The sequence below is a fragment of the Podarcis vaucheri genome (genome assembly GCF_965113315.1).
Source record: "Podarcis vaucheri genome assembly, chromosome: 8".
Taxonomy (NCBI): domain Eukaryota; kingdom Metazoa; phylum Chordata; class Lepidosauria; order Squamata; family Lacertidae; genus Podarcis; species Podarcis vaucheri.
In genome coordinates this window covers 80,388,836-80,408,967 of record NC_138766.1, presented here as the reverse complement: position 1 = coordinate 80,408,967, position 20,132 = coordinate 80,388,836, and the positions used below count along the sequence as shown (strand labels likewise).

Genomic DNA, 20,132 nt, shown 5'->3' with positions numbered 1-20,132 from the left:
GGTGTAAATGTAATAAGAGCTCCCAGGTTCTGGTTGAGAACATTCAGATCTAAATGAGAATATCGTTTGGCCATCGTCAATTTGTGCTGTTTTAGGTGAGATCATTTATCCCACTAAACGAGGCAGCCAGTGGGTGCACAGTTTGGTACGATCAGCTGGGAATTACTGGCATCGTTTTTCTACCGATATCTGACCCATTTTTTTGCAATTTGCTAAATTCTTTTGCCACAGCATTTGCCTTCATAGAAAGGAGCTTCGTAGCTCAGCTTTCCACATACAGTGGTACCTCGGGTTACATACGCTTCAGGTTACAGACTCCGCTAACCCAGAAATAGTACCTGGGTTAAGAACTTTGCTTCAGGATGAGAACAGAAATCGCGTGGCGGCAGCAGGAGGCCCCATTAACTAAAGTGGTGCTTCAGGTTAAGAACCAGTTTCAGGTTAAGAACGGACCTCCAGAACGAATTAAGTTCTCAACCCGAGGTACCACTGTACAGTGGTACCTCTAGATACGAATGGGATCCGTTCCAGAGCCCCGTTTGCATCTAGAGGTAAACGTATCTAGCGACGGCATGTCTGCGCAGGCGCGCATTGCTTTTCGCCGCTTCTGCGCATGATGTCATTTTGAGCATCTGCGCATGCGCAAGTGGCAAAACCCGGAAGTAACGCGCTCCGTTACTTCCGGGTTGCTGTGGAGCGCAACTCGAACGCGCTCAACTTGAAGCAAATTTAACCCGAGGTATGACTGTACTTGCTTTGGAGATATTGCGACTGAGCCTCCCAATTTTAGGCTCACATGAAGAATTTCACAAGAAAAATGGCATAACGTACCGGTAGAGTATGCAGAGGTTCCCGGTGTCAAACGCTGGCATGTCTGAGAACTCCTAGTCTGAAACCCTGGAGGGTTGTTGCCAGTCAGGGTAGGCAATACTGAGATAAATGGACCAACGATCTAGTCTTCCTATGTTATTTTGGCTCCTCTCAATATATATAAATATATTTTATTTTTTATTTTTTTTAAAAAAAGGTTTTATTCCGTTGAGTACATTTTCTTTTATTTCCCCCCGCCCAAATGCAACCAGTACGATTAGTCCGACTTTAAACACCTGAATGCAATCAATAGGAATGGCGCTCGTCAAAAGGATTTCTTCGCCGTGAGTCAAAAATCAGTTCTGGCTGCCGAACCCTTGCACAAATTCAGGGAGAGAGAGCACAGATCCCCATCCAACATCTGGATTCATACTGATGAAGTCATCCAGGTTCATCTTGAAGTCTTTTTTTAAAAAAGAGAGAGAGAAATAATAAATTATTATTATTATTATTATTATTATTATTATTATTATTATTATTTGTACCCTGCCCATCTGGGCGGCTTCCAACAAAATTAAAAATACATTAAAATGTCACACATTAAAAACTTCCATGAACAGGGCTGCCTTCAGATGTCTTGATGTCTTCTAAATGTCAGGTCTCTTTGACATCTGATGGGAGGGCTTTCCACGGGGCGGGCGCCACTACCAAGAAGGCCCTCTGCCTGGTTCCCTGTAACTTGGCTTTTTGCAGTGAGGGAACCGCCAGAAGGCCTTCAGAGCTGGACCTTAGTGTCTGGGCAGAACGATGGGGGTGGAGACGCTCCTTCAGGTATACTGGACCGAGGCCGTTTAGGGCTTTAAAGGTCAACACCAATGATGTCAAGAGTACATTTGAGTGTCCCAGAAAGCTGTCTGGGAGATGATACATAATGAAATGGGGGGAAAATGTTGAAAATAACTTTTGTTAAGAAACCAGAAGCTTTTTTTATTACTAATTACAGGTTCCGATCTACCAAAGGAGCAGAAAAGACTTTTTAATGTCTGGAACAACAGCCGCCCGGGTGTTATTAGCTTGGAGTTGGAAAGAAGATAAAGTCCCTACCAGAGAAGAATGGCAAACCAAGCTGATGGACTATGCCAAGATGGCAAAGCTGACAGGAAAACTCAGGAACCAAGAGGATAAAAACTTAATAAAAGAATGGGAAAAACTTATAAGCTATCTAGGAGACCATCTGAAAAGCAGATGGAAACAAGAGCAGGATTTTGACTCACTTGGAGTGTAAAAAAATACTATGGACATTATGGTTTGATGGAGTTCTGTATGATTATGCAGTTGCAAATTCTTGAAATGAGACCCCATGGAGGGGAATGGGGGGGGGGGAGTCCCGAGATTCAGAGAATTTCTTTATACAGATTATCTTTACTAGTTTGTGTTTATTTGTACTTTGTGTTTGTAAAACCAATAAAAATGATTTAAAAAATAAATAAATAGTATATTTGAGTGGTGGAGGTTCCTAAACAGACCCCTAAAACACCTCTAGGCAATTTGGCTGCTGGTAGGAAGGTTTTGGCATCTGACAAGAGCATCTGTCCCATGCTCAAGACCATTGTCTGCAAACCTGGAGAGACACTGCCATTCATTGTAGAAAATGCTGAGCTAGGTATGACCAATGGTCTACAGGTAGACATGGACAGGTGCATGGGGTCTATGTTCTGGACAGGCTCAAACCAGCAAATCTGGAGGCAAAGAGGGTGGGCTGTTAAAAAGAAAGGAAGACTTAAGAGGGGAATTTCAGCAATAACTGACTCCAAAAAAGGTTGTACATATTGAAGCCACAGGAAAACTCAATCATCTCTACGTGCGGCAGGGAACCGAAGAGCTCTTGAAGATTTTGCAGGGGTATTTGATGGAACTTTATGGCATATCTTAATAATCACCCCTATCTCAATATAAAATCCCCCTCAAAGTATGGCTCCATCTGGAAGCAGCTTTAAGTAGCATTGTCCGTTTGTTTTCTGGTCCATGGTGTCACGAAGAGCTGGACACGACTAAACGACTAAACAACAACAACAAAGGGGACTGAGAGTGTCCTAACAGTGTCTAAGACTACGGTTCTCAGGATACTTTGGTGGGAGCCAGGACTGTTTAAACTGGTGTGATACTGCATTGGATGTGTAATGGAGATGCGTCCATGCTGTCAAATATATGAAATGCTTTGAGCCTACGAAGGGAATGTTAAGACAGCAGATGTAGCGGGAATCTAAAACAACTTCTTACCTCCGGTCTCGATGCACGGGTATAACGGAGGCGGCTTTTGCCAGTTCCCGCTAGCATCTTTCATGTGGGATCGGTCAGAAGCAAACGTCTTCAGGTACACGTCGGCTCGAACCAACCGGACTTTTCTAAACAAGCCAAACACTTATGTGACGGGGATTGCATAGTCCGCAATGGAAACATCAGGGCTGACTCTGCTCCTAGTATTTTCAGCTACAGCTGGACTAAAAATGGATCGTTAGGCATCAAACTCCTCAAATGTAGTTAACCGTGAACTGTTTTAAAAGGAAATCCACTTTAAACCCGCAAATTACATTTTTGAAGTCTGGTTTAAATCGCAATGCAATGGGGCTTAACTTTCAGGTTAAGGGAGTGCATCCTAGGGCTGCAGAGCCCTATATGAGAATAAAGCCCCACTGATCACAGTTGGGCTTACGTCCAAGTAGAAATCATAGAATTGACCTGGAAGCAAAAGCAACCATGTGACTCTCTCTCTCTGTGACACTTTAAAAGACTAACAAGTGCACTGCTGCAAATGTTTTTGTAGGCAAAAACTTGCTATATCACTGTGTAGTTCCTGAAGGAGCATCTCCACCCCCATTGTTCAGCCTGAGGTCCAGCTCCAAGGGCCTTCTGGAGGTTCCCTCCCTGTGAGAAGTGAGGTTACAGGGAACCAGGCAGAGGGCCTTCTCGGTAGTGGCACCCGCCCTGTGGAATGCCCTCCCACCAGATGTCAAGGAAATAAACAACTACCTGACTTTTAGAAGACATTGGAAGGCAGACCTGTTTAGGGAAGTTTTTAATGTTTGATGTTTTATTGTGCTTTTAATATCCTGTTCAAAGCAGCCCACAGTGGGTGGGGTATAAATATATTATTATTATTATTATTATTATTATTATTATTATTATTATTAATTAACTTACTGACAAAACAAGAGAATCTAAATCAGTTGGTGCCATAGGTTGCTTTATGGCAAGCATAGGCAAACTCTGGCCCTCCAGATTTTTGGGACTACAATTCCCATTATCCCTAGCTAACAGGACCAGTGGTCAGGGATGATGGGAACTGTAGTCCCAAACATCTGGAGGGCCGGAGTTTGCCTATGCCTGCTTTATGATTATGGAAGGTATCCCAGCCTCCCTTTGCCCCCAAATCGTTTACACCCATGATCTACAAAAATGATGAGCAGAAATATAAAAAGAGGAAAAACAAAAACATTTTATGACAATTCCACTTACCTGTGTAGCATATATGCAAACTGTAGTTTGCTAAGGGTGCTGAGAGTTGTTAGGAGATGGGAGGTGTGAGGAGGTCAAGGAAATAAGTAAAGGAAGAAAGCTATGTAAAGGTTTAATCTGTTCTTCTTTGTAAAATTTTTTGATTTTTTTAATTGAATGTATTTTCATACCTTCTTTTTCTTTCTTTTCTGTTACTGTTGTATTCTTTTTTATATTTTTTATTGTTCTTTTTTCTTTTTGAAACCTTAAACTTTGAATAAATATTATATTTTTGTAAAATATAGTGTGGTGTAGTGGTTAAGAGCGGTAGTCTCGTAATCTGGGGAACCGGGTTCGCGTCTCCGCTCCTCCACATGCAGCTGCTGGGTGACCTTGGGCCAGTCACACTTCTGTGAAGTCTCTCAGCCCCACTCACCTCACAGAGTGTTTGTTGTGGGGGAGGAAGGGAAAGGAGAATGTTAGCCGCTTTGAGACTCCTGAGGGGAGTGAAAGGCGGGATATCAAATCCAAACTCTTCTTCTTCTTCTTCTTCTTCTTCTTCTTCTTCTTCTTCTTCTTCTTCTAAAAAAAGAGAGTTGTTAGGAGACCCCCTGTTCTCTTCACAGAGCTGTAATTCCCAGAGTTCCCCGAGAAGAGAGATTGGCCGTTAAAAACCTGGGAACTGTAGGATCGGGAGGAGAATAGGGGGTGCCTAACAACCATGGGCACCTTAACAGACTAGTTCCCAGGGTTCTTTGGGGGAAGCCATGATGATTTAGAGTGGTATGATACTGCCTGAAATGCAAAGTGCAGACGTTCAGCAGAGGCCAACTAAACCTGTAATGCGCCATGCCAGTTTTGAGTAGGCCCAAATCTTGGTTGTTACTACAGTTGCACAGGCAATGTCTGCCCTCACCTTTGAAATTCTGGATGAATAACGCTGTCTGATTTAAAAGCCTTTTCAATATAGGTGTCGATGGGGCAAGGGAAAGGCAGCAAAGTATCAAGGTCGTAAATGAAATTCTGGTCTCCGCTGGCCACATGAAGCAGAACAACATGATAGTCCTGTAAGTAGACAGTATTACAACTTCTTAACTGTAAGAATCTGTGACAAATGGCTGAGAGAAGTCTCCATCTAGGAATAAAACAATTCAAAAACATATACAATCAAATTTTAAAAAATATTTTTTTAAAAAAAAACATTGCATTTTTTTCTTTCCAAGAAATCGAGTTGGTGTAGTACACACTTTGAGCCCTGTGGTCTAAACCACCGAGCCTCTTGGGTTCGCCGATTGGAAGGTCGGCGGTTCGAATCCGCATGACGGGGTGAGCTTCTGCCAACCTAGCAGTTCGAAAGCATACCAGCACAAGTAGATAAATAGGTACCACTGCGGCAGGAAGGTAAACCGTGTTTCCATGCGCTCTGGACCCCATCCTGGTCAGCAGTTTTTAGTCATGCTGGCCACATGACCCGGAAAGCTGGCTGTGGACAAACACCGGCTCCCTCGACCTGAAAAGCGAGATGAGCGCTGCAACCCCATAGTCACCTTTGACTGGACTTAACCGTCCAGGAGTCCTTTACCTTGTCCCCCTCTTCATTTTATCCTCACAACAACCCTGACAGGTAGATTAGGATGAAAGGCAGTAGTCAGAAGGGACTCCAAGGGTCATCCATTCCAACCCCCTGCAATGTAGGAATCTCAGCTGAATACCACTCAGAATATACATTTACCTGGAAATATCACTGGACGCAGTTTAACTCCAGCTCCCATCAGTCCCAGCTATGGCCAGGCATGATGGGAGTTGTAGTCTTAGCAACATCTGAAGGTCCACAAGTTTCCCACCTCTGGCTCAAGGAGCACAAATTAGGATTCATATCATACTGCGTTGCCTAGTGTGTTGGACATGGACACACAAGACATATATTTAAATTCCTGGCAAGGCCGTATTTCATTGACTGGCCTGGTGCGTGTCACATATTTGAATGAGGCGCCATGCCAGTTTTGAGTAGGCCCAAATCTTGGTTGTTACTATAGTTGCACAGGCAATGGGTGAATTGCATTAGAATTAAGCGCTTTAAAACAGGCCTCTAGCCTAATACTGGGTAAAATCTAGACATATCTACAGCTTTTTAACTGTGGGTTATGCAGGGAGGTTGAAATGGGGTCACAGAACTCACTTTCTCTAGAGCGCCACCTTTTTTTAACGCAATGGGTGCGTTTAAAAAGAAAATAAAAGTAGCAGTAACAGTTGTTAGCAGAGGGACCAGGATAAAGCAGACGGAGTCCAGAGAGAGAGAAGAAACAGGTAATACTTTACCGAGGTAAACGGTACAAAAACAGCATATGAGAAGAAAAGAACAGAGGCATTTGTCCTTCTTAGGTCAGGCCTACACAGGGGGGAAACGCCTTCAAAACTCCATTTCCAGCAACAGTGGAAGGGGCAATTGTAATATTAAACTATCTGCCCGCGGACTGCCTCGCCAGAGTGGTGCATGCTCTGGTTACCTCCTGCTTGGACTACGGCAACACACTCTATGTGGGGCTACCTTTGAAGGTGACCCGGAAACTACAACTAATCCAGAATGCAGCAGCCAGACTGGTGACTGGGAGCAGCCACCGAGACAATATAACACCGGTCTTGAAGGACCTACATTGGCTCCCAGTACGTTTCTGAGCACAATTCAAAGTGTTGGTGCTGACCTTTAAAGCCACAAACAGCCTCGGTCCTGTATACCTGAAGGAGCATCTCCATCCCCATCATCCAGCCCGGACACTGAGGTCCAGCACCGAGGGCCTTCTGGCGGTTCCATCACTGCGAGAAGCCAAGTTACAGGGAACCAGGCAGAGGGCCTTCTCGGTAGTGGCGCCCTCCCTGTGGAACGCCCTCCCACCAGATGTCAAAGAGAACAACAACTACCAGACTTTTAGAAGACATCTGAAGGCAGCCCTGTTTAGGGAAGCTTTTAATGTTTGATGTATCACAGTATTTTAATATTCTTTTGGAAGCTGCCCAGAGTGGCTGGGGAAACCCAGCCAGATGGGCGGGGTATAAATAATAAATTATTATTATTATTATTATAAACAAAGAAAGGAAGCTCTGAATTTCCTCACCCAAATCACAGGTTGACCAACCATGCCTGCTTGCTGCTCCCAAAGGGGCACCTGTGAATTACAGAGAACAGGTGAGTGCATTTCAGTACGGTAAACCAACATAAAAGAGTTCAGATTGCCATTGAGTTAGCCTTTAAAAAAAATTACCTGATGCAGCTAAGATTTTTTTTCATTGGAATACAGCATGAGACCCAAATATCCCCATGCCGAGTGCCTGAAAAGCTCTTGAAGACCCAGGGAATATTTGCTCCTAACATTAATGTAGTTGAGCCATTTCTAGTTTGGTATTTCACAGCGAACCTCAGACTCACGCCCTCCCCTCTCCACCTTCCAGGGTGGCTGTGATGAGCCGATCGAAAGCTTCTGTTCCCACTTAGATTGAGCTCATCTTAGCATGTTGTCCAAACCCTAAACTGTGGTTCGTATGTTCAAGCAAGCTGGTTTCATCATCCGTGCTCTGAAACTGGCTGAACAAATCATAGTCAATATCAACTAAAGCACTGAATTGGTTTGAACAGAACACACACAGCGCATAGGCAAACTATTGCTCCCACAAGATGGGAGCAATTGACACCAACTTGGGTGGCTTTAAAAAGAGAACTGGACAAATACATGAAGGATAAGGCTATCCATGACTACTAATCCTGATGGATATATTCTGTTTCCATGGCTGGAAGCATAAATGCTCCTGAATTGCTGGAATACCCACAGGTCTGGAGAATGCTATTCCGTTCAGATCCTGTTTGCATCTGTCATAGGTGCTTTAGCTGAGATACGTGCATTCCAGGGGGTTGGACTAGATAATAATAATAATAATATTTATACCCCACCCTCCCCGGCCAGAGCCAGGCTCAGGGCGGCTAACACACCAATAAAATTTCAGTAAAAACCTAATAAGAGGGGGGAAAGAAAAAGAAAAAAACCAATTTAAAATACAGGTTAGAATGCAATTTAAAATGCAGCCTCATTTTAAAAATCAAAACCATAAGGGGAGGGAAACATAAGCGTCAGACTGAGTCCAAACCAAAGGCCAGGCGGAACAGCTCTGTCTTGCAGGCCCTGTCAAGTCCCGCAGGGCCCTAGTCTCTTGTGACAGAACGTTCCATCAAGTCGGGGCCAGTACTGAAAAGGCCCTGGCCCTAGTTGAGACCAACCTAACCACCTTGTGACTTGGGACCTCCAAAATGTTGTCATTTGTGGACCTTAAGGTCCTCCGCGGGGCATACCAGGAGAGGCGGTCCCGTAGGTACATGGGTCCTAGGCCGCATAGAGCTTGGAGTCCCATCCAAGTCTACAATTCTATGATTCTATCTGGTTGGCCACTAAGAAAGCAGGAGGCAGGAGTAGTGGTCATGGGCCTGATCTTCGTTGTCTTTCAAACCCTATTTCCATTTGGCCTGTTTACTCAGAAGAAAGTCCCCTTGATTTCAGTTAGGCTTACCCTCAAGAGAAGTAGGTATAGGATTACAACCTAAAACAACCACCAGGATCCTATTCTGCATGCAATAGCAAATAAGCCACTTAAGCTATCACATATATTCTATAGAACCCAGCTTCTGATGCTGCTGTGGCAAATGTCATTTCGCATTACAGAATCGGTTCAAAATGCCGCAACTCACCATCCTCCTGTCATTGGAAATGAAAACCGCATAAAATTCTTCTAAAGGGTATAGATTCTGGTTTCGGATGTATTCACAAAGTTTCCACACATTTTCCTCACTGTAACAGAGAAAACAGAAACACAACCTACTACATTTCCATTCCACGTTCTCCCCAGTAATAAAATTTCAACATTGCATGCATTCAGTGATATTGATTAGGACTTTATCTTGTTTTTTAAATAGGGAACCTTTCCCAGCCTGAGAGACCCACACTCGCTTCCGGACAAGATTCTGAGGTCCACTTGCTAGTGGGTGTTTGGGTTCAGAGACAAAATTGGTCTAAGCAATGAATATAAGATTTTATTTTATACAGTAGGCTAGCTTCCACATAGGGAAGCGGGTGGCGCTGTGGTCTAAACCACAGAGGCGGGGGCTTGCCGATCAGAAGGTCGGCGGTTCGAATCCCCACGACAGGGTGAGCTCCCATTGCTCAGTCCCTGCTCCTGCCAACCTAGCAGTTCGAAAGCACGTCAAAGTCCAAGTAGATAAATAGGTACCACTCCGGCGGGAAGGTAAACAGTGTTTCCATGCACTGCTCTGGTTCGCCAGAAGCGGCTTAGTCATGCTGGCCACGTGACCCGGAAGCTGTAGGCCGGCTCCCTCAGCCAATAAAGCGAGATGAGCGCCGCAACCCCAGAGTCGGTCACGACTGGATCTAATGGTCAGGGGACCCTTTACCTTTACCTAGTTTCCATATACAAACGCCCACCTCTATCCTCCCTTCAGGCAAGCAGGATGCACTATCAGGGTTCAAAGAAACATTCTGACCAGGCCAAAATATTTGGGATGAGAAGCATGGGCAGTGAGGGAGAGTTTCAAGGATCAGACTGAGGACAGCAATTGTCCCCTCAGGGCAATCGAGACCACAATTGCCCCAGGGTACTTGAGGTTCCCCAACCCATTCTTTACAGGGTTTATTCCTCATTCCACTTTCATGTCCCACTCTGAAAAGCTTGATCCAATCACTTTTAAAAGCACGTGTTTAATGTAATCAGATTTTCCTGGAGCCCTTCTTATTTCTCCCAGTATCTATGCCCACTCCAAACATACACTTTTGATCCCAGGTATGCTGATGGACGCCTGCTTCTTGGGAGAAAAGCAATGACAAACCTAGACAGCATTTTAAAAAGCAGAGACATCACTTTGCCAACAAAGGTCCGTATAGTAAAAGCTATGGTTTTCCCAGTAGTGATGTATGGAAGTGAGAGCTGGACCATCAAGAAGGCTGATTGCCAAAGAAATGATGCTTTTGAATTATAGTGCTGGAGGAGACTCTTGAGAGTCCCATGGACTGCAAGAAGATCAAACCTATACATTCTTAAGGAAATCAGCCCTGAGTGCTCACTGGAAGGACAGATCCTGAAGCTGAGGCTCCAATACTTTGGCTACCTCATGAGAAGACTCCCTGGAAAAGACCCTGATGTTGGGAAAGATGGAGGGCACAAGAAGAAGGGGATGACAGAGGATGAGATGGTTGAACAGTGTTCTCGAAGCTACCAGCATGAGTTTGACCAAGCTGTGGGAGGCAGTGGAAGACAGAAGTGCCTGGCGTGCTCTGGTCCATGGGGTCACGAAGAGTCGGACACGACTAAATGACTAAACGACAATAACAATGCTGATAGAAGTTCATAACTTCCCAATGAAATGTGGGGTGTTTGCATGCAGTGATCAGGTAACCTCAAGGTGAGTGAACCTATGTCAGCAAGGCAGGTCTCGTCATCTGGGGAGGTCATGGAGGTCATTTCGGTGCTATTAATGCAGCAATTTGACTTCACCCCCAGAGGCGCGCTCCTTTGTCTCTCAAGACAGACAGATGCCAGCATCAATCAACTACAATTTCCACAACCTCCGGCCACTAGCTGTCTCAACTTCCTGCAGTGGCGTTAAGGGGAAGATTTCTGCGGAAGCAATTCTCCAGGAATCAACTTCGGAGGGGCTTCTAATATTTTGGAGAGCTCCCGATATTCTGGAAAAGGTTGCAGCAGCTGCTGCGATCCTCTCCAGAGCTGCGATGCTCTAGAATTAAGTGGTCCTTATGTCCTATTCTATTAGGAACATTGCAGCAATCGCCTCTTCTCCCCCCCGTGTTGCGCGATTTCTTACCAGTAGCAGCCGGTGTAGACGCAACCGGGCCGAGGAGGCACCGCAGGCTCATAGCCAGCCGGCGCTGCAGCTGCCGCATCTGCAAGACCCGGCTCTGCCTGATCCATTCGGACCCTCACTCAGCTAGCAAGGGGGAAGGTTGTGCGGGGCTCATTTCCCGGAGAAAGGCTTGGTGCATTTCGGCGCCGCTGCAGCTGCTTAGACCCGGGAAGCACCGCGCGGCTTGTGTTGCAAGCAAGTCCTTCCCCGGGAAACGCGGCAGCGTTGCAAAGATTGGAAATCCCAGGGAAGCGAAGCCGTGCACGGAAGGGGGAAGCCTCAAGCAAAAGCTGGTGGGAGGTTTCAGCAAAACCACCTTGGCCTTGCTAACCCCGAGCCTTGCTTTGCATGCATGCTGTTGCTGGGGGGCCCGCCCCAAATAAATTCGTCACCAAAACTACCGTAATCTGTATGAAACTGCCTCTCAAAGACACAGTACTGCGCCCCAGGCTGCTGCCTAGCCAGTCTAATGAGAACACCAGCTCCGGATGCAGGGCTGCAATCCTGCACAATTGCACAAAGCAAGTCTCGCTTCCGATGCAAATTTTTTTTTTAAAAAAAAATTATTTATTTATACCCCGCCCTCTCCTGCTCAGGGCGGCTAACACCAATAAAATTACAGTAAAAACATAATGGGGGGGACGATGACACACAATTTAAAATACAGGTTAATATGCAATTTAAAATGCAGCCTCATTTTAAAAGTCAAAACCATAAGGGGAGGGCAACGTAAGGGTCAGACTGAGTCCAAACCAAAGGCCAGGGGGAACAGCTCTGTCTTGCAGGCCCTGCAAAAAGATGGTCAAGTCCTGCAGGGCCCTAGTCTCTTGTGACAGAGCGTTCCACCAAGTCGGGGCCAGTACTGAAAAGGCCCTGGCCCTAGTTGAGACCAACCTAACCACCTTGTGACTTGGGACCTCCAAAATGCTGTCATTTGTGGACCTTAAGGTCCTCCGCGGACCTGTTGAGAAGCGCAACGACGCACCATGGGAACTCAAGGCTGTGTGCGGGTCAGCAGCTGCAGAAACAACAGAAAAGCCTTATGTGGCCCTTGCCTCTACATTGCAGGGGGTTGGACCCAAGGGATTCCTTCCTCCTCTACAATGCTGTGATTCTGAATGTACTGTAGTCCAATCCAGGAAACCCGATTCCGTCGTGAATTTGCCAGCTTTTAAGATTCAACTGGGCTGTTCTCATTTTTGCCATTTTCAGATGTGCACCCAATGTTTAGTCACAATGCATGATCCTTCGTTTAAGTACGCCTGGCTAAAAGGGCGTTCAGTACACTTGCATTTCCACCTTCTCATTAATCACTGAGTTTTATTGGTGCTTTTACTGCTAATTTTAGTGGGATGGAGTTGTACATATTCAACTGAGGATATGATTTCCTACTGCTGTTTTGTACGCTGCCTTATGAGAAAACTTGTGCTGCAATATTTTAATAAATAACAACACATACATTTGTATTGTGGAGCCCAGTTTCATGGGGGAGGGGTAAAGACCCACTTCATCAAATAGGCACTAGACTATTAATGGAGAGCAAACTTTTTATCATGAGTAAAGGGAGGTGTGTTGTGTGCTAGTATTTTTAGGAAGCGGGGCCAAAACTGCAGGAATGAACAGCACAAATTAATCCAGTTAAATGCATAAGATCCAATCAGCGTGGATGTGGCCCATTCTGGAAGGGAGGAATATGCAGAGCATGTCAGTACCCTTAAGTGCTTTAATAGATAAGAGGTCAAATTCTTAGTCGATAAAGAGATGAGGGAAACCCCGCCCTCTTCCTTAAGGGAGCGAAAATCTTGCAGGTTTTGTCTGGGGACTTGACCTGAGACCTGACTCGGGGCTGGAGAGAAGAGGCTGGTTTTTCATCCAGGAGAGGCGATCCTCTCCATTTGGGATCTGTTCCGAAAGTTACCTGGGATCTTACCGGTGAGAAAAGCTTCCCGTCTTTTAATACGCTTTTGGGCAGGGCGTCCTTCGTGTTAAAGTCTAGGGCAACAGGGATGAAGGAAATGCAAGATTCCTGGGAAGAGCCACGTTTGGAAGAGCTTGCAGGATCAGGCCAATAGCCCATCACAATCCGATGCCCATGAGAAACCCAAAACAAGGCCTGAGCCCATGAGCCTCTCCTGCGGTTTCCAGCCACTGGTAATGAGGAGCGTTAGGGCAACTTGTCCTCCAAGAATTTCTCTCAGCTTTTAAAAGCCCCCCAATTTGGTGCCCCTCTTATAACCCTGCTTGTTTTATGACGGCGAGCATGCATTGCACAGGCTTTTTTTCCTATGTGCGTGCATGTTGTTGGCTTGGAAGCAAGTCCCGCTCGCGGGTAAGCGGAATGGGGGGGGAAGGGTGCTAGTTGTGCTGCTAGGCAGGGTTTTCTCTGCAGAAAAGCAACCGCCTCTTATTTACAGAAAAGCGTTTGTTTTCTTGCACTCCCTCGTTTGCCAGCAGCTTACTTCGTAGTAGTTGGCGGCGGATCGCTCCCACACGGACGGGATCTTTTAAAAAGGAGCCTGCTGGCTGTGAAAAAATATCACCCGTCTTTGCTCTGCTCTGTCTCTCCAATGTGCCGTTCCTGCCCATCGAGGTGACCGCTTTAAGGCTTTACGTCGCAATGCACTTAATTAGGATATGCAATACTTTGGGCCGGTGTTTGCGTTGCTGCAGGATAGATGCCCTTCCAGCAAAAACTGTTTAGTGGCGAGTGCAGATATAACATGCAATATAAAAAAATAAAAATAAAAAATCGGGCAACGCGTTGCATTTGCAACAAGGGCTGCGCGCCCTCCTAGTTATTGCACAATGTTTATTTTGTTAATATTTTTTCAAGTTTGGCCCCTCCAAACCCACACGCTGCGCCGCCTCTGCAAACTGGCCTCGGGAAGGCGCGGGATTTGATGTGGGGGTGGGAGGAGCCTGTGAGGCAGAGCCGCGCGCGCCGGGCCCCGCCAGCCAATCGCTGCGCAGAAGCAGCAGCAGGACAAGCGGGCCCTCAAAACAACTTCGCGCGCGCCAAAACTGCGGAGGAAAAACGCAGCGCTGTGTCCCTCCGCCGGTTTGGGACTACTTGTCCAGCGGCGAACTCACTAACCCATAGGCTTTTTCTTAAAAAGTGTTCTGTAGTAAAAATAGGGAAGGAAGGGAAAGTAGTTCAGAGCCTATGAGGTTTGGCAGGGGTCTTGTATTTTCCTTTCCTGCCGTGTGGTTGAGAAGCAAGCGCTGAGGTGCGGAGGGTTTCGAATGGCGGTTGGGTGAAGCGGCTCCTCCCGGTTTGTGGCGCCAGAATTCGTCGGCGGCGAAGGAGCCTCGTCTGTGGCGGCCAAGGCCTCGTCCAGCTGTCAGGGCGACGCGACGGGAGGGCATGGTGATGCTCCGAAGCGGCTCGGGCGGCCCTAGCCGTCCAGGCCCGGGCGGCGCTCCCGCCGGCAGCAGCAACTCAGGCAGCGGCCGACGGGGCGCAACGCCGGCGTCGCCTTACGACGCGATGGAGACGAGCTCCGAGTTTCTCTCATTGGAGCTCCCGTCGGCTTCCTCGGCAGTGGCCGGCGGAGACAAGGCCCGGAGAGCCGTCGCGGTGAGGAGAAAACCGGAGGCGGGGGGGGTCACCTTTTACTTTTATTAAGTCCCTTAGGGAGATTCAGGCTCCTCCCCCAGGCGGCAGAGACTGTTTTATGTGTAATGAATTCATTATTATTACTATTTTTTTAAGTTGCTGGCAGCTGCTGCTTGCCACTAGAGGCTTTGGAAGCAGCTGCCCAGAAAAACCGCAGCGCGCGATAAAACCAACTCCAAAACAACGCAGCTGGGCAGCAAAAGTTTCATAACAAGCTTCATACATGAAAAGTTTCGGCCAAAAAACAAAACAACCATTTTATATGTGGGGTTTTTTTTGGGGGGGTGGGACCCCGTAGGGTGACCCAGAACCTGGGAAGTCGTTGTTTTGTAAATACTATTTATTGCTTTTTCCACACACCAGAAGCTACGAAGTCTTAAAAGTTGGAAGATTAGAAACCGAAGTTGCCCATCTAAGTCGATCATCCTTTTCCCCACTCAGCCTGCTGTTGATAAGCACAGGGAACCCAAAGCGCACAGCCATTAGTTAGACGGGGTTTGTGGGGGGGGGGCAAGCTTAATAATTCCCCTTTTGCCCGCCTCAATCGCCCATATTGCATGGTAGCGAGTGCCACGAGTTTTGAACTATATGTCCCGAAACTCGCCCTAAGATATCAGCTCCATTGCATGACAATGCCTTCCAGCAAATTGAGCAATCCGCCCCCTCGAGCTTGTCTTGGAAGTGGTTTTTTTAACAGCAGGCTGTGGGCTTGACTTGCCCAGAGGGTATATCATTGCTCTGTTCGTTTCCTTTGTCATGCAGAGTGCCTTTCTAAACATCTCAAGTTGGGCAGTGGCCCTGTCCCTCCCCCCTTTCTCTGATTCTAGCTATCTTTCATTGCCTTTACTCACCTTGGCACTCAATTGCTCCTTTAGAATCTTTCAAACATGCAAACACACACCCCATCCAGCACGGTTGCTCACATTGATCAAACAATGAGTGGGGTAGATGACAATAGCTTTTTTTTTGGTGATGCTAATGTGGCTGTTGGTTGGGAGTGTAGCCAAGTCAGTTCCACTGTGAGCAGACCTACCTGAAATCAATGAATGTAAGTTGGTAATGCCTATTACTTTTAGTGGGTCTATTGAGAGTTAAGGTTACCAGATGTCCCCGTTTCCCGGATTTACAAATCAGTTCCCTGACAAAATCCTATTATTGAAAAGTGTCCCCGGATTCATTGGAAAAAAAATTGGTAACCTTATTCTGAGTAGAACATAATACAGCCCATGACCTAGCATTCGGGCAGGAGTGGTCTTGAGTACCAGTGAGTACCTACCTACCAACCAACAACCTGCCTTGTCTGAATTGAATCTGTTTATTTGACTTCATCCTGCCTGGTGGTTTTGCATTTCCTGGGTATCTTGGCTCAGATGTAATGGAGAAATAGTTCTTGACTTTAAACCTCCAAACTATCACACACTTGTATTTTAATGTAGATATCATAAGGGACAGAATAGAACTGTGTGGGTCATGCCATGACTATAGTTGAGCATTTGTTGAATGCTTTCATCTCTTAATTTTCAGTTGATGTTTCATGCTCTTGTTAGTTGCCTTAATAATCCAATTAGTGCATGTTCCTAATTGGTTTTTACTTCTTCAGGAGTTTTCTTCAGATAAAGAATGTGAACATTTACATTCCTTAAGATCTATGAGGAAAAATAATCAACATTATTCAGACTCTAGTTTTGACAAAAGCGTGACAATGCTGAGTGAGAATGGTATTAACAGGAAACATTTTACAAGGTAATAACTTTTTCTACTTCTTGCAGATATGTTTGTAAGATCATTTTATGTTCTACCTGTATTACTTGTAGCCTAGTTTATTAAGTCCTACACTCTTAACTACCAGAGTTTTTTTATACACGTGCTGTGCTCCCCGCAGAGTAAATTAGTACTTACAAATCTGACGGCATGTAGAGCACCTCACATTGCCAGAACTTAAGTGGGCCCAGTTATGCTGGTTGCTATTTGTATTCCATGCCTTGGAAATTGTCTTCTTGAGTGAATTTGTCCTTTGGTCATTGTTAGAGAAAATTGTGGTGTAGAAACTACAGCTTTTCTAAGGTGGATTTCAACTAAAGTTCTTGGTTGAATTGCTTGAGGATGATGGCACAGGCTTATATACTTTAAGATTTAAATACCGTATTTTTCGCCCTATAGGACGCACTTTTTCCCCTCCAAAAATGAAGGGTAAATGTGTGTGCGTCCTCTGGGGCAAGTGCAGGGTTTCGCTGAAGCCTGGAGAGCGAGGGGGGTCGGTGCGCACCGACCCCTCTCGCTCTCCAGGCTTCAGGAAGCTATCCACAAGCTGCGGGAGAGCTGCGCAAAGTCGCACAGCTCTCCCATGGCTAGCGGAGAGCTTGCCTGCACCCAGAAGCTTGGGCTTCCGGCTTTGCGCAGCTCTCCCACGGCTAGTGGAGAGCTTGCCTGCACCCAGAAGCTTGGGGCGCGCTGAGCTCAGCACACCCCAGGCTTCCAGCTTCGCGCAGCTCTCCGCTAGCCGTGGGACAGCTGCATGAAGTCGCACAGCTCTCCCACAGCTTGCGGATAGCAGCCTGTTCAGGGGTCGGGGGAAGCTCGGGCTTCCCCAGCCCCGCACCTGGGGGGGGGGGAATATTTTTTTCCCCTTTATTTCCCCCCCCCAAAAAAAAAACTAGGTGCGTCCTATGGGGTGAAAAATACGGTATTCACATCTTGGACTTCTTGAATGATCATACGTTTCTACTACCATCATGTGAAAAGATCTCTTTTAGGGTTTCCTGTTAACTAAGTATTGTTTATATGACATACATATCTGGACAGGCAGCCACTCCATTGACATATAGTGGGCCTTGGCTTATGATGCACCAGTGAATTGTGCCCCATTTTGCTCCTCCCAGCTAACACTGAAAAGTAACCACAATCCATGGTGAAGTTAGGATTGTAGTTTGTTTCAATGCAACAAACCACATTCAGTAAGCCCAAGAACAAATCTTTGCTACAGAATGTGTTCAAACATAATTCTAAGCCAGAGATGGTGGTTTGTTTCGTAAAGCCAGGAGAAGCAATTGACTTGATTCATTCATGCGGTAAGCAATGGTTTATGACTATCACATGAGAATTTGGCCAATGCCAAGCAAATTGACTGTAAGCAATATGAACTAGAACATGTATTTATTTAAAATATTTCACTTTTCAGTGGCCAATCAATATTTTCCAAGTAGTTTACTAAATAGTAAAAAGTGCAAATGTGAAAGAAATAAAATATAAGAGCACAGGATAAAAACTTGCAGCATCTTAGAAAAAATAAAAAAATAGGTTTAAAAGCCTGAAGGAAGGGGAGGTTGTTGTCTGGTACTAAACTTACAGCAAAGTAGGAGCTAGGCAAGCTTCAGGTTATCTCCTGTTTGCCACTCACCTTGCTTCCAGTGGTGAGGGTATCTGGAGAAAGGTATCAGGTCTAATTCTTGACACACAGGCAGATGGATCCAGGAATAGACTTCTTAGTAGATACTGGTTTGTTAGTTGGGTAGAGCTTTTAAATAAGTACCTTGCACTTTGAACTGAAGTTTTATGTAATAGGGAGCAAATTCAAACTGTGTGATTATTATCCCACCTCCTGGTTCCTTTTAGCAGTCTTTAACAGCTGTGTCCTCCACTAACTGGAACTTTCAGATGTCTTCAAAGGCCCCATAAAAGAGCATGTTGCAGTAAATCATATCTGGAATTTACTGGAGAATTAATAACTGAGGCCAAGATGTATCTACTCTGGAGAGTCTGTAACTGGTGCTGTCCAAAATACTGTACTTTACATGCCACTGGAGCACTGGATGGCAATAATGGATTTATAATCATCCTCAAACTACACACCTGATTCTTGTGGAATACGGCAACCCACTCTAGAACTGAATGAACACAGTCTCTCTGAACATATGAACCAGCCACCAATAGTTCCTACACCTTGGCAGAATAGAACTTCATTGAAAAGAAATTGCAGTGTAGCTATTATATCAGTGAAAACTATTAAAATGTTTTACATTTAAAATGCATTATTTATGTACTACATATCCCAGAATTATACTGCAGCTTGTGGAGGGCAATCTCCACAGTTAACACAGAAATGTAGTAAGACTGGAAAAATACAAATAATTTTGGTACTAGCGTGCAAAGCCCCAAACATCTTAGGACCAGGGTATCTTAAAGAGCACCTCACTCCCTATAGGCTGCCTAGGTCATAGAGCTTCAGGGCTGACCTTTTGGTGGTGGATCCCGCTCTAGATATCAGATTTATTTTTACTCAGAAGATAGCATTTAGCATAGTAGCCCATGCATTATGCTACCCTTCTAGCAGAGGCAAGATTCATTGGTGGAGGTGAGAAGATTCTGACACTGGGTTTTGGCATACCATAAAAACATTTTTATTTGAAGCATTTCTGGGGTGTTAATTTTATCTGATTAATTTTAATATTCTGTGTTTTTAATGTTTGCTTTTCTACTAATCATGTAGAGATTATGGTTATAAGCAATTTTAAAAACTCACTTTTTTAAAAAAAAAGGCTTAGTGTACAAGCAGCATTACATTTTAAAATGATTTTGGCACTACCTTTTGTTAACTTGAGCTTTTAGAATTGATCTTTTTATAACTGAAAATTGAACAAATAAAAAGGATTTCATAAACTAAGCAAATTCAAATTCTCAAGAGCGCCAGTCCTTATGAAGCTAAAACATTCCCTCAAGCTTTGCATAAGTACAAATTTTCCTTTTGGGTGGTGGGAGAGAACAAAAATATCCTAGTGAGAACTGAGCTGGTAGATGGGTAAAAATGGGAGTATTCTGGAAAAAGAACATATTTGGAACCCTAAAGAGTTGGAGGTCCCAGAGTTCAACTCAGTTCCAGTACTGAGCCAAATGAAAATTGGTGAAGTCTTAACTTTGAATCTATTTGTTTCTGTGCAGGCAGCTGGCTAGACAACAAGCAGATAAAAAGAATGAAGATTGTGAATATGGTAAATCTAGTAAAATACAAATCTTGTGAATTATAGAAATGTAGAGTTGTAAAATGATCCAGTGCACCACTGATGCCATTCAACCTCCTAGCCTGGGGAAGGTTGACATTTGTGTACCTTTGCAGTGGAAGGACATTCCATAGCTTTCATAGGCACTGTGTTCTGCTGTAGCAAGAATGATCTGACCTAAAACTATGCCACTTATCAATACCTATTGCTCCTTTTGTATTTTTAGAGATAGGGTAAATGAATGTGTCCCGTCAGGCACCATTTCAGAGGACCCCTCTACCATTGGTAGAGGGTGGCTTGC

General features: G+C 45.2%; 2 protein-coding genes across 4 annotated transcripts in view; one reads left to right on the top strand and one right to left on the bottom strand.

The window, feature by feature from the left end:
* Positions 1-983: 983 nt before the first annotated feature.
* On the bottom strand, positions 984-11,625 carry NTAQ1 (N-terminal glutamine amidase 1). 2 transcript variants are annotated; one of them, XM_082235950.1, is made up of 6 exons: positions 11,183-11,620; positions 9,038-9,137; positions 7,419-7,469; positions 5,222-5,370; positions 3,091-3,215; positions 990-1,273 (listed from the first exon to the last, which is right to left on the bottom strand). In XM_082235950.1, the coding sequence occupies exons 1-6, from the start codon at positions 11,287-11,289 to the stop codon at positions 1,167-1,169; spliced, it is 639 nt and encodes a 212-aa protein (XP_082092076.1). In that variant the 5' UTR covers positions 11,290-11,620; the 3' UTR covers positions 990-1,166. The 2 variants fall into 2 exon arrangements, with proteins under 2 accessions (XP_082092077.1, XP_082092076.1); XM_082235951.1 differs by lacking the exon at positions 7,419-7,469 and having other exon boundaries at positions 984-1,273; positions 11,183-11,625.
* A 1,395-nt stretch (positions 11,626-13,020) lies between these two features.
* The window catches only part of ATAD2 (ATPase family AAA domain containing 2), a 30,488-nt gene continuing 23,376 nt past the window's right edge, over positions 13,021-20,132 (top strand). Inside the window, exons 1-3 of one of the 2 annotated variants that reach the window (XM_082235477.1) lie at positions 13,021-13,153; positions 16,438-16,580; positions 19,773-19,822. In XM_082235477.1, the coding sequence (XP_082091603.1) occupies positions 16,486-16,580; positions 19,773-19,822 (145 nt within the window). In that variant the 5' untranslated portion in view covers positions 13,021-13,153; positions 16,438-16,485. Of the gene's footprint in view, positions 13,154-14,255; positions 14,799-16,437; positions 16,581-19,772; positions 19,823-20,132 lie in introns of those variants that run through there. The other variant, XM_082235476.1, reaches the window with a different exon arrangement.